We start from the raw sequence: 13747 nt of genomic DNA on the forward strand, positions 1-13747 counted from the left end.
TCTCAAAAAAAAAAAAAAAAAAAAAGTGACTTTAGTAATACTATAGTTATAAAGTCTACTTCTGGGTCGCATAATTTTCCGGGGAATTATTTACCAGAAAAACTAGACTATGTCATATAAGTAAACAGACTATATTACATAACAAAAAGATTGCTGTTGCATTACTTTTGGTACAAATGTAACATACATATACCAACAGAAACGTGAAACTGACATAAAAGATAGTTACCAACTGTAATTTCCTAAATAATGCATATTTCAGCTACCAAGGTATGACAATTAACCTATTGTTCTAGGAATTAATTATTTTTAAGTAGATTTTAAATGAATATATAAGACTTCCTAGTGGTTGAATATCAGCACCAGCAATTTATCACTTTTGTATACATGTCAAACAGGTAGTAAATCATTGAGCTTACCCCTTTTTCAATATTCCCAGTTTGACACAGTGTCCCCTCAGCTGCTGGAATACTGTTGGTGACACAGCGGTTGCTTTTGCTGAGGCACCAGAGCTCTCTACACACTTCCTAGGAAAGAAGGCAAAAGCAAGTTGATCAGAAATAGAGTCATGTCCAGTTCTTCCATAAAATACACTTAAAGTCACTCTGCATTACTTTCAAAAGAGACCCTAGGTACCTTTTGCTGCTGAAGCATCAGAGATGAGGATTTTGGAGGAGGTTTTTATGAAACATCTTGCAGTATCATTTAAATATTTGTCTTTATAATTCTTATTTTAGCAGATAAAGTATATCTTAGCTTTTAATATTAGTTAGGATCTTTCCACAATAGTGTATAGAAATTTCATTAATATAGATGAGTAGGGAGAAAACAATGACTATGTAGAAAGGAAATATGTGTTTATTACACTCAAAAATATATAATAATACAAACTTACCAATTACTAATAAAGAGATTCCAGGAAAATGACTTTTTAGATCTACCATAATATTCAAATGAAGACAATTTTAAAACAGGAAAATAGGCCATGGAATGGATAGGAATTTAATGTAGGAATTTTTTAAATTTTGAAGTATATTTTGGAGTAATTTTTAACATTCATATATGCTTAAGTACAATCTAGCAACATTATTTTCAGTACATCAATATAGCCTACCTCCATGAAAAAGAAACTTGGTTTTGAACAAACGCTGCTATTTATAGAATGTTTTGGGTATGCTGTGTGGAGTTGTCTTGTTTCCTTTCTTATGATTTTCCATTATGCTACCTCAGCATAGGAAAATTACAACACTTGTTCTAATATTGACAATATAAAATACTTTTTTGTTAATACCGTATTAACGTATCAGATTTTAAAACAAGCTGTCCAATATTATTCCTATATAAAGCATTTCAACAGCCCCTAAAAAGCTTACTTTTGAAGAAAGTACTCAAATTTTCAGTTCTTTAAATATGTAATCACCAACTAGCATCATTACCAATGTTACAAGTTTTTAATTTAAGCTAAAACAACCTAGTATAATATTTATTTATAATAAAAATATGATTATCTGAAATGCAAAAGTAAACTAACATGACATTTAATCCTTTTGCTTTTATTCCTCAACTGATCTTTTAACTCTCAAAACAAGAACTCACGTTACAAACCCAATCAGAATTAAGGCAATGAAATATCAATGTCACTAGTTAACTGGTCCTACAAATGGAAGTGCCCCACAGAGTATAACGAATTGAGGGGATCTCTTTGGGTTCCTCTTTAGGGTGCCTCCTACCAGGCAGAGAGGAGACATATAGCATCTATTAAGGGTTTTTTTTGTTTTTGTTTTTTGAGACAGACTCGCTGTGTCACCCAGGCTAGAGTGCAGTGTCACTGCAACCTGTCTCCTGGGTTCAAGCAATTCTCTTGCCTTGGCCTCCCAAGTAGCTGGGACTACAGGTGCCCGCCACCATGCCCAGCTAATTTGTGTATTTTTAGTACAGACGGGGTTTCACTATGTTGGCCAGGCTGATCTTGAACTCCTGACCTCGTGATCTGCCCCCCTCTTGGCCTCCCAAAGTGCTGGGATTACAGGCATGAGCCACCGAGCCTGGTCCTATTAGGCTTTTTAATACCTAAAAATGTTTAAACTCCATTTGGAGAACTAGTGGCCTAGAGAGAGAGAAAACATTAGAAAAGAAGATCATGGGCCAGGCGCAGTGGCTCATGTCTGTATTCCCAGAATTTAGGAGGTCGAGGTGGGAGTTAGAGGTTGCAGTGAACTGTGATTGCACCATTGCACTCCAGCCTGGATGACAGAGTGAGGCTCCGTGTCAAAAAAAAAAAAAAAAGAAAAAAGAAAAAGAAAAGGAAAAAGAATAAAAATAAATAAACAATAAGAAGAATATGGTTTTTTAGTTTATATTTATTAATATTTTCTTGTAGTTTAATATTTATAAAGCAGTAGGAGTAACATTTAAGGGCTTTGAAATATTGCTCCATGTATCAAAAATCTATCCAAATTCAAGGAAAAATGTGTCCGTAAAAATAGAGAAGCATTAATAGAGATTAATATAGATTATGAAAAAATTTCAGGCCGGGCGCCGTGGCTCACGCCTGTAATCCCAGCACTTTGGGAGGCGGAGGCGGGCGGATCACGAGGTCAGGAGATCGAGACCATCCTGGCTAACAGTGAAACCCCGTCTCTACTAAAAATGCAAAAAATTAGCCAGGTGTAGTGGCAGGCGCCTGTAGCCCCAGCTACTTGGGAGGCTGAGGCCGGAGAATGGCGTGAACCCGGGAGGCGGAACTTGCAGTGAGCCGAGATCGCCACTGCACTCCAGCCTGGAGGACAGAGCGAGACTCCGCCTCAACAACAACAAAATTTCATCCATAGTCCTGGATGATACTCCTGATCTTTTGTGATCTTTATTAGGTTGCATTCATACTTTAGACAAAGGTAAAAGAAGCCTGAAGTTTACTTCAGACAAAACTTAGCAATGAAAGTTCCAGTATTGAAAAAGACAATACTTATCGTATCTATCAGGAAAACACACTATTTAGTCAGGTTACAGAAACTTTATTTTCCAAAAGTGCCTTGAAAATCTCTACCCAAAGTAGCAGGTGCTTAAGATACTTTTTTCAAAACCTTAATCTCAAGATTCACAATAGAGCCCTCTTAACTTTTAGAGAATGATGCATTTTGAAAACTAGATCCCCACTTCTAATGCATTTTGTTACCTTGGTGGACTCCTGGGGATTCAAATTTCATTAACGCATTAACTTCTCAGAAATCACTGTTTTAATTATGGGAGTGGAATTCTATGTTGAGGAATAGTCCCAAAATGTAGAACTAGTCATGAAGAAGGCTCTGAAGAGTTTTCAGATAGCTCTAGAAATTGGAATCTCAACTTGAATAAGAAAGATACTGATGGCCAATTTAGGAATGTTTCCCAAGATTTTTTACTTTTTTTTTTTTTTTAAAAGGATACTCTCTTGAAAGATAAAAAGAAAATTTCATTTCATACAAAGTAAACAAGAAGTACAGTTCCTGAATGAACTTGAGATCAATTTCACACTTTCAGAAATACACTTCTTTCTCTATACTGCTAAATCCTAGAACATGGATGATATATTTGCATAGGTATGTCAGTTTCATTTGCACATGCACATTAGTTGCTGAATAAGCAGCCTAACATAGGTTCCAGGCTCTAATGAAGTTAAATGCATGCTGAAATTGTTTGCCTCTTGGGGAATTTGCATGGCAACCATCATAGCAGGCAGATTTCCCTAAATAAAATATAGGAGGTGTTGAAGTATAGTGAGAAAGAATGATTTTCTTTTTCTCTCTTTTTTTTTTTTTTTTTTACTATCCACCAGCTTAGCTCTAGTTCTTTTCACATACTCATGAATCCTGATAGAAGTTAAGATTTATTAAGATTAGTTTCATAACCTCTGTGAATTAACAAATCAGCACCTGCGTGTTAGAATCCCCTTGATAATCCTAAATTTTGTTTTGGGAAGACTCTGTAGGGGAAATTCGGGTCTTTGTGCTTGCTCTTGAGTTTAAGGAAGGAGAGAGAAGTTACCCACAGTCGCCACTAAAGGACATTTCCGTTATATGACACTGGAAATCTGAATTGGAATCTCTAACGTTATGGGGTCAACTTCTAATCAGTTAGAAGGAATGCCTGGCAATACAAAAGTAATAGCATTTTCCCAACGCATTCAAGAATATTTATCAAGAATCTGCTATGCACCAGGTATTATATTGGTTTTATAAAAAAATAATAATCACTTAGAATTCACAGGCACTTCAGAGGAAAAGGTAGGTTATAGTCAGACATGTAGCCCAAATGGCACGGATTGGTATTGCTCTATGATAAAGTTTTTAATATTCTTTGACAAAAGTAGAAGGATGATGTCAATGTGAACAGGTGCTTGTTTAGTTTTGAGGTCTCACTGCAACCTCGAACTCCTGGGCTCAAGAGATCCTCCTGCTTTGGCTTTCCAAAGTGTTGGGATCACAGGTGTTAGCCACCATACCAAGCCTGGACAGTTTTTTTTTTTCCACAAAACTTTTTTTTTTAAATTTTAATGGACTGTCCTTATTTGTTAAGTTGTAATCTTTTTATTTTATTGGTGTTACAGTAGACTGTAAAATTCCCAAGGGCAGGGTCTGTATGCTTATGGCAGGCTTTGCAAAATGTTCCTTCCTGGCAAAATTAAGAATTGGCATCTCTATCCTTGTCTGCTAGTTTTTAGAGGGAAATTTTCCTTGCCTACAAAAGTCTAAAAGTTTCTGAATGACCCGCTGCCCAAGACTTTTTAAAAAATTTTTAATTTCAGTAACGCTTGGGGTACAAGTGGTTTTTTGTTACATGGATGAATTATATTGTGGTGAATTTTGAGATTTTAGTGCACCTCTCACCTGAGCAGTGTACACTGTACCTAATGTGTAGTTTATCTCTAGACCCCTCCCACCCTCCCCCTTGAGTCTCTAAAGTCCATTATATCACTCTGTATGCCTCTGTATATACATAGCTTAGCTCCCACTTATAAGTGAGAACATACAATGTTTGGTTTTCCACTCCTGTGTTACTTCACTTAGAATAATGGCCTCCAGCTCCATCCAAGGTGCCGCAAAAGATATACTTTGATCTTTTAATGGCTAAGTAGTATTCCACAAGATGTATATACCACAGTTTCTTTATCTACTCATTAGTCAATGGGCACTTAGGTTGGTTCCACATCTTTGCAATTGTGAATTATGCTGCTATAAATATACGTGTCCAAGAGTCTTTTCCATATAATGACGTATTTTCCTTTGGGTAGATACCCAGTAGTGGGATTGCTAGATCGAATGGCAGACCTACTTTTAACTCTTTAAGGAATCTCCTTTATGTTTTCCATTGAGGTACTAATTTACATTTCCATCAGCAATGTGTAAGTGTTCCCTTCGCCTCACATCCATGCCAACATCTGTTGTTTTTTGACTTTTTAATAATGGCAATTCTTGCAGGAGTAAGGTGGTGTCTCACTGTGGTTTTAATTTGCATTTCCCTGATGATTAGTGATGTTGAGCATTTTTTCCATTGCCCAACACTTGATAATTAATGTTCGTTTAGTTGTATCTGTGTGTTTTGTTTATCAATGCTTTTAATGCCAATTTCTTCTTATATCTTGCCACTATCTTCTGAATCCAATTTCTTTCTTTTTGACATACATCCATTAGCAGTTAATTTAGTAAGTGACACTGTTTCTTATTTTTCTGAACATCTTAATTGTATCCTCATTTTTAATGATATTTAAATTGAATATAGTAGGCTGACATTTATCTTACCTTAGCATTTGAAGGTGTTAAAATTCATTGCCATTTGACTTCTGTGGAGGCTGATGAAAAGTCACTTGTCGGTCTAACTGCTGTTTCTTCTTTATAGTCTTTTTTTTTTTTTTTGAGGCAGGGTCTCACTCTGTAGCCCAGGCTGAAGTGTAGTAGTGTGAACACCGCTCACTGCAGCCTTGACTTCCCAGGCTCAAGTGATTCTTCCACCTCATTCCCCCAAAGTAGCTGCGACTACAAGCACATGCCAACACGCTCAGCTAATTTTTGTATTTTTTGGTAGACACAGAGCTTTGCCATGTTGCTCAAGCTGGTCTTGAACTCTTGTGCTCAAGGAATCCTCCTGCCTCAGTCTCTCAAAACACTGGGATAACAGGCATGAGCCACCGCACCGGATCTTTATAGTCTCTCTTGTTGCTTTCAATATTTTTTTCTGTCTGCTTTAGGACAATTTCATCACCGTATTTTTTTTTTTTTTTTTTTTTTTTGAGACAAAGTCTCGTTCTGTTGCACAGGCTGGAGTGCAGTGGTGCCATCTTGTCTCACTGCAACCCCTGCCTCCTGGGTTCAAGTGATTCTCCTGCCTCAGCCTCCTGAGTAGCTGGGATTATAGGCACCTGCCACCACGCCTGGCTAATTTTTGTATTTTTAGTAGAGACGGGGTTTCACCATGTTGACCAAGCTGGTCTTGAGCTCCTGACCTCAAGTGATCCACCTGCCTTGGCCTCCCAAAGTACTAGGATTACAGGCGTGAGTCACTCTGCCTGGGCTTCATTACTGTATCTAAGTGTTCTTTTTATTTATCTACTTGAGATTCATGCTCTAATTTCTATGTCTTTCTTTGATTCTAAAAAACTATTAGTTATCTCTTTTAATGTGTATCTTTCCTATTTTTTCTTCTAAGGCTCCTATTCAACTTGCATTAGACCTTCTCACTTCAATCACCTATTTCTTAACCTGTCTTTGATATTTCCGTATCTTTTTGTCTTGGGTCATTAATTTTCCTAACCTGTCAACTTCATGGTGGATTGTTTCCTTGTGTTGTATTTTTGTATTCAAGCTTATCTTCAGTGAACATTACTTTTTCTTTGTGTATTCTGTGCCTCTTGAATTGCAGAAGTGCATCTTCATTTATTTCTATCACACATCCCAAGGTTTTCACTGAATCAATTTGTCATGTTGATTTATTTGATCAGCACCATGTAGGCTTTATACGGTTTTACTTTCTTCTTATGTGAGGCACAAGCCTGGGGCTTCAGTTTCTTATGGGTGCCATTTTTTGCCTCATTAAAGCATTTGCACAGTTAAATCTCTGCTGGCATCTGTTCCCAGCATCCCAATCCTTTGCAGCCTTAACCTCTGTGGTTTTTAATGCTTCCTTCTTAGAGACATTGGCTTTGGAGGACATTTGCCTCCAATAGAGACCACTTTCATAAAAATTAAGAATTGGATCCAGACTTTAGCTTTATCAATCATCTTTTAAACTATAACACAAATGATACAAACGATGTGTATCTTCATAGTTTCTTCATCTGCCCTCATGGCTGCAATAGAAAGCTTAGTGTTTTGGAAATAAAGCCAGTAAGTAAACCAACATGTCCAATTAAAAAAAGACCTTTCTGTAGGCCTAAGAGTCTTTAATGCTATCGACTATTTCTTTAAATATGAGAAAGCTTGCCTGATAACTTCAAATCATTAATATTCTAGGAAACAATCACACATGAAAAAAACAAGGCTCATGCATTATACTGGCATCATTCCTCAGTTGTTCCTATGTCCCTTCTTATCACATGTTGTAGCTAAATGAACTAAATTTAGTAGAGTTTATTAGTTTTATTTTATCTAGCATTTTTGTTTTCATACCTGAAGGAATGATTGTGTTTACTGTTTGTCCTGTTGTTGAAACTGGAACTATTTTCCTGCAGTTTAGAAAGTCAATTTTATAAATGACTGGGGAAAAAAATGTGTAGGTCAACCTAGAAAAGAAGTCAGTTCAATCAATGCGTAAAAGCTAGAGGCAGCAGATTTCAGTTCTATATATAGAATAATCTTCCAAAAGTCAGAGTGAACCATGATGAACTACAAAACTGAATCCCTATCACTGTAGCTACTTCAGCACGTATTTCATGATCACTTAGCAGGGATGTTGTAGGCAGGAATAAAAGAAAGGAACTGGCCGGGCGCGGTGGCTCAAGCCTGTAATCCCAGCACTTTGGGAGGCCGAGACGGGTGGATCACGAGGTCAGGAGATCGAGACCATCCTGGCTAACATGGTGAAACCCCGTCTCTACTAAAAAATACAAAAAACTAGCCGGGCGAGATGGCGGGCGCCTGTAGTCCCAGCTACTCGGGAGGATGAGGCAGGAGAATGGCGTAAACCCCGGAGGCGGAGCTTGCAGTGAGCTGAGATCCGGCCACTGCACTCCAGCCCGGGCGACACAGCGAGACTCCGTCTCAAAAAAAAAAAAAAAAGAAAAGAAAGGAACTAATGTTTTTTTTCAGGGTATACTATCAACTAGTATGCCAGGCATATTCATATTTGTGTCTTATTTATTCATCATGGTAATCTCTTTAGAAAATGTGAGAAACTTTAGGTTCAGAAAAATTTAGCAATTTGTTTCAATTCTAACTAGATATAGATTTGAATCAGCTCTGCTCGATAATCAGTGTCCAAGATAATCACCACACACCTAAGCTGCTTTCCCATTTCTCTTAAATGTAATAGAACTGAATAATGGCACTGGCCAATTAAGGCTGATTAGTAATGGTTTGCTTTTGTATTCCAATAAAATATAAAACCTCACTAAACTTAATACCCTCCTATTTTTTACTTTGATTTTAACGTCCAATATCTCCAAATTATAACTATTATGTACTAATTTATAACATATTCACTCAGTATATGAGTTTAGGAGTCAACTTATGCATTATTACTACTGGGACTTCTAAATGTAATATCAACACTTCTGTGTGGATTTTAAAAAGATACTGTTAACATATTTCACGAAAGTGTTTCATGGTCTTCCAAGAAACAAGACATTTAAAAATATTCCTACTTATTTAATATTTTAGTATCAATTCATACAGATTTTCGGTTTACTTGAGTTTTGAAATGAACAACACTATTTGCAAGTATTAATAATAATTTAAAATATTAACAAATATAAGTGGATAATAAAAGTATATTTAGAAAACAGAGTTTTATAGTAATCATCTAATGTAAAATAACTTACCTGATATGCAGAAAATAACCTTGTAAAGAACTAAACCAGGGCTTTTTTGATAATACAATGATTATTTCACAAAGACTCTTTATAATTTCTAAAAAAGTTAGAATTACCTTTTCTAATGTTTTCATTATTTTTAAGAAACTATATATGTTAAAGCAGACTAAAAAATGGGAAGAGAAGGTCTTCTATTTACTGAGGAAAATTAAAATTAGCAGCTTACACAAGGGGAGGAGGTGACATCATAAAAGTACAAAATCATTTTATAATTATTATGTCATTAAGGAAAGCAGTATATGAAGAGAAAATGGTGTCTTTATTGTGTCTGCAAAAAAGAGTCAAACTCCGTAAAATATTTGACAAGATTATTCTAGGTCAAATATGAGTCATCAACGGCCCATGACAGGGCCCCAGGAAATCCTAAGAACATATGCCCAAGGTGGTCAGGCTACAGCTTGGTTTTATATGTTTAAAGGGGTGGGGAATTCCAGGTCATAGGTGGAGCAAAAGATTTTCTGATTGGCAATTGGTTCAAAGAGTTATTATCTAAAGACCTGGAATCAATAGAAGAGAATGTCTGGGTTAGGATAAGGAATTGTGAAAACCAAGGTTCGTATTATGCAGATGAAGCCTCCAGGTAAGCAGGCTTCCAAGAAAGAATAGTTTGTAAATGTTTCTTATTAGACTTAAAAAGGTTAATTCTCTGCTGGATCAGGGAAGATACCTGGAAAGGGAAGGGGATTCTCTGCAGAATGTGGATTCTCCCCACACGAGACAGCTCTACAGGGCCACTTCAACATATGCCAAATAAATAGATTTTAGGGTAAAATTCTTCCATTTTTTTCAGGGCCTGCTATCCGTCATGTGATGCTATACGAGAGTCAGGTTGGAATTTGGTATCTTATTGCTACAGAGAGTCTGTTTCATCAATCTTAAGATCTCTGTTTTAATGATAATGTTGGTCAGTTGTGCCTTCCAAAGAGAGGACGGTATAATGAGGTATGTCTGACCCCACCTTCCCATCGTGGCCTCAACTAGATTTTCAGGTTTACTTTGGAATAACCTTGGCCAAGAAGGAAGGCAGGGGTATATCAGCTGGTTGAGGAGCTTAGGATTTTATTGTTGGTTTACAGTTGCTGGCTGGCTTTAAAATTTTTAAAAAAATAAACTTTAAAGAATAAAAAAGAGACATGCGCACACTTTCGGCCCTTGGAGAACTCTAAATTCTACGCATGTTGGGTCCTTGATTCTAAATATGAAACATCCTCTTTGTCCACATTAGCCTATCAGTAACACCTCTCAACAGCTGCTTGTAATAAAGGATCCTGAAGGTAAAGAGGGAAAGCAAAGCCCTAAAGGTCAGGAAGGAGCATCAGTGCTTAGAAAGGTTACTTATCATTTGATCACACAAAGGAAAATTGAAAACCAACATATGGTGACCTTATGGCCTAGTTCCAGGTGTTTAGTAGCGAACTGAAGAAAGAGGATAATGTACCCTTATTTTTGCCTTAAATAGTTTAATCCTGCTATGTTACGGGTAATAAGAAATTTAAGTGCAACAGATCTTAGAAAGGCAAAAAAACAAAAATTAAACTAAAAAAACCCCCTTAATTCACAAATCCTGTTTATATAACTAATCACCAACTTAAAAGTATTCAAAACTGACTAAATGGTCAAAAAAAAAAAAAAAAAAAAAGAAAAGAAAAGAAAGAAAAAACCTCTAAGAAGCAAATGCAGGGTAAAAACTAGTAATCTTTAAAGATACAAGTGATCATGGACTTATGATTTTAGCTTAGAATTTAAGAAAAAAATCAAATAAACTTCTTGTCAAGTGTATGCCTGATAAATATATGTTTGGATTTCAAAAGAATATTGAGGTGCTAAAATAATTACATACCTTTTATTCCCTAAGCCCGTATCAAACGACACTGTAGAATATTTATACCACCTTAAAATCTTCAAAGAAAGTGTGATTCTATAATCTTTCTCAGTTTGACATTCCAATATTTAATAACTTGAAATTCTTCCTAATACCTAATCTACAACCTTCCAGCTGTAAAAATTAAGACAACTGTGGGATATTTTATGCTCTTGGTAGGGAAGCAGAACAATTTGTTACTAGCAATCAAACTGTGATAAGCGTTCCAAAACCAGAAAATGGTTTCGAGGCCAACATTTAGCTTTCTTTTTTACAGGCTACTCAAACTCATTTTCTCGTTCCCTTATACGTACTTCTCAGTATTTCCTTGCTATCCTCTCCCAAGTTGTCTGTATCTCTTAAAAAAGTTGCATAGGTGGCCAATGATACCCCCAAGACTCGTACAACTAACATACAATTATATGAAAGAATTATTCTCAATAATAATGCAATGACTGAATCTTATTTAATTGGTGGTGATAAAATAATAAACAAAAGGGAGTAAGCATGAGTCTGAGAGACAAAGTATGTTGTTTTTTATTAAATACTCTCCAGGGGAAGGATACCCTGATCAGAGAACTCAACTATCTTGTCTCTAGCAGTTACCCTGACGTCAAAGAGCTACATTCAGGTAGGCATAGCTTGATGGCATTATTATTATAGTTATTAATTAATATGTTAAGGAAATAATCTATGTAGTACCCCATATTTTTATTCAATGCTTACCGAATAAGTTTTCAGTAATAAATTGGCCTACCAGGTAGGTTTGTTTCGGTGAGAAAGTATGCAGATTTCAATAGAATTGAATGACTATAAACTATGTGGCTAGATTTCTTACTATAAATTAATCCGAATTTATATCTATATTTACTCTTTTGATCTTCATTTCTAATAATAAATCCTAAAAGTCTCTTATCACTTAAAATTTGGGACAAATACGGTACTCAACCACTTGTAGATTATTCTATCATTAATCATCTAATTGATGTAAGTAGAAGAGAAAACTTTCAAGTTTGGTGATCTGTAAGTAAAATATAACAATGGCCACAAATACAGTCAAAATTAATGAGAAGTCTTATTATGTCATAATCTCTTTTTACAAGTTCTTTTATGTTTCCACTACAACACACTGGGATTCTTCAATCTTAAATCAAAATTATGGAGCCCACACACCTTTACACATAAACACCTCCATTCATCTAATTTCAGAGTTATGAGCACCCTCTAGTATAAAAAGAATAAATTTATATTTACCTACAAAAGTAAGGACATTGCTACACTGGAGAATCATTAGTGGCAGAGCTGTTTTAGTACTCTGCGTAGGGTGTGTTTGGAGGGCAAGAGAAAAGGGAAAAGAGGACATCATAGATCACTTTACAAAAGCCTTTAATTTTCTAACTTGGGTTTTCCAGATTACAGAATTAAATTTGTTTCTTAAGACATAATATGCCTTAGAAATTCTGTTATTTTCTGTGCATCTCTTGGTCTCATCCATTAAAAATACTTCAATAGTTTCTTGCTGCTTTTAAGATAAAAACTTAACGTAGCCTATAAGGTGCAGTTACACTTGGCTTCTACCTTTTTCTCCTGTTTCTTCTGTGTAGTGTTTATTTGAGAGCACTGGGCACAGTGGCTTTCTCTCAGCTCTTCAAATACACAGGCTCAGGGTCTTCACAACGGTCCTCTCCCCACTCTCTTCACCAGATAACTCTTCTCACTCATTTATTTATCAAATATTTATTGAGTTCCCATATGAGCCAGGCATTGAGCTAGTCACTATACAAATAGCCATAAACAAGTCAGGTGGAATCCTTCCCCTCATGGCAATTACACTCCCATGATAATTATCAGCTTATTCATTCAACAAGTATTAACTGAGCACCTACCATGGGCCAGGCACTGTTCTAGTCACTGGGGATATAGCTGTGAATGAAACAGACAAAATATCTACCCCCAAGAAAAATACTTTCCAGTGGGAAAAACAGTAATAAGCAAGATAAACATGTAAAATAGATAGTGTGTCAGAAATTTATAAATATTAAGGAGAAATATAAGGCAAGGAAAATGATAGAAAGTCTGTGTGTGTGTGCATGTGGATGTACAATATTAAGTAATGTTGTTAGAAAAGGCCTCATTTACATGATCACATTTAATAAGTAACCAAATAAGCAACATGATTATGGATTTTAAAAGTGCTATGAAAGAAATAAACAGTATAATGTGAAACAGAGTAACTGGGGAAAGCCTTTTTAATAGGGAATGATCAGACAGAAGGCCTGTCTGAAGAAAAACTGGCATTTGAGCTGAGACTGAAGAGTGAAATTGAGTCAGTATGTGTGCCTTGGAGTATCTTAACATGCTCCCCAAAGTACAAAAGGTTCAGATTCTCCTAAAGCAGTACCAGCATTATCATCTATACAGAAATGTTATCATAGATTACAGAGGTTCATAGAGGAAATGAAAACATTTACTGAATGTCATGTGCCAGGTAAATAAAAGACAATTTGCATGCTTGTCATACCCTCTTGCTATCTGAAGTTTACAAGAACAACCTGGCTGCTGTTCACTGAAAAAAAGTGCCCAAGACTGAGTAAAATCTATGAATGGTCAGTTCTAGGTCATAGGTAATAGTTTATGGTGAACAGATTTTTTTTATTTAAAATATTCTGATAAAAATATGCTGTTCCATCCATCATGACACCATGTACTAGATCATCCCATTTATGGTTCAGGATATATGATCTACTGATTCTTCAGTTCTACATTTAAAATAAGCAGTAACATGTACAACACACTATTATGCATTTATGTGCTAACTCTTAAGT

The 13747-nt window shown here is 35.9% G+C and overlaps 1 protein-coding gene across 18 annotated transcripts in view; it reads right to left on the reverse strand.

Annotated features, from left to right (window-relative positions):
- ADAMTS6 (ADAM metallopeptidase with thrombospondin type 1 motif 6) overlaps positions 1-13747 on the reverse strand; it is a 330357-nt gene that overhangs the window by 118778 nt on the left and 197832 nt on the right. For 17 of the 18 annotated variants that reach the window (XR_012413697.1, XR_010587386.2, XR_012413698.1 and 14 more), the window contains one exon: positions 420-527. Coding sequence is in view for 11 of the 18 variants with exons in the window: in XM_015451548.4 (XP_015307034.1) it covers positions 420-527 (108 nt within the window). In the remaining 7 variants the exon portion in view is untranslated. The remainder of the gene's footprint in view (positions 1-419; positions 528-13747) is intronic. The other variant, XM_065546321.2, reaches the window with a different exon arrangement.

This window comes from Macaca fascicularis, chromosome 6, assembly GCF_037993035.2.
Source record: "Macaca fascicularis isolate 582-1 chromosome 6, T2T-MFA8v1.1".
Lineage (NCBI taxonomy): Eukaryota > Metazoa > Chordata > Mammalia > Primates > Cercopithecidae > Macaca > Macaca fascicularis.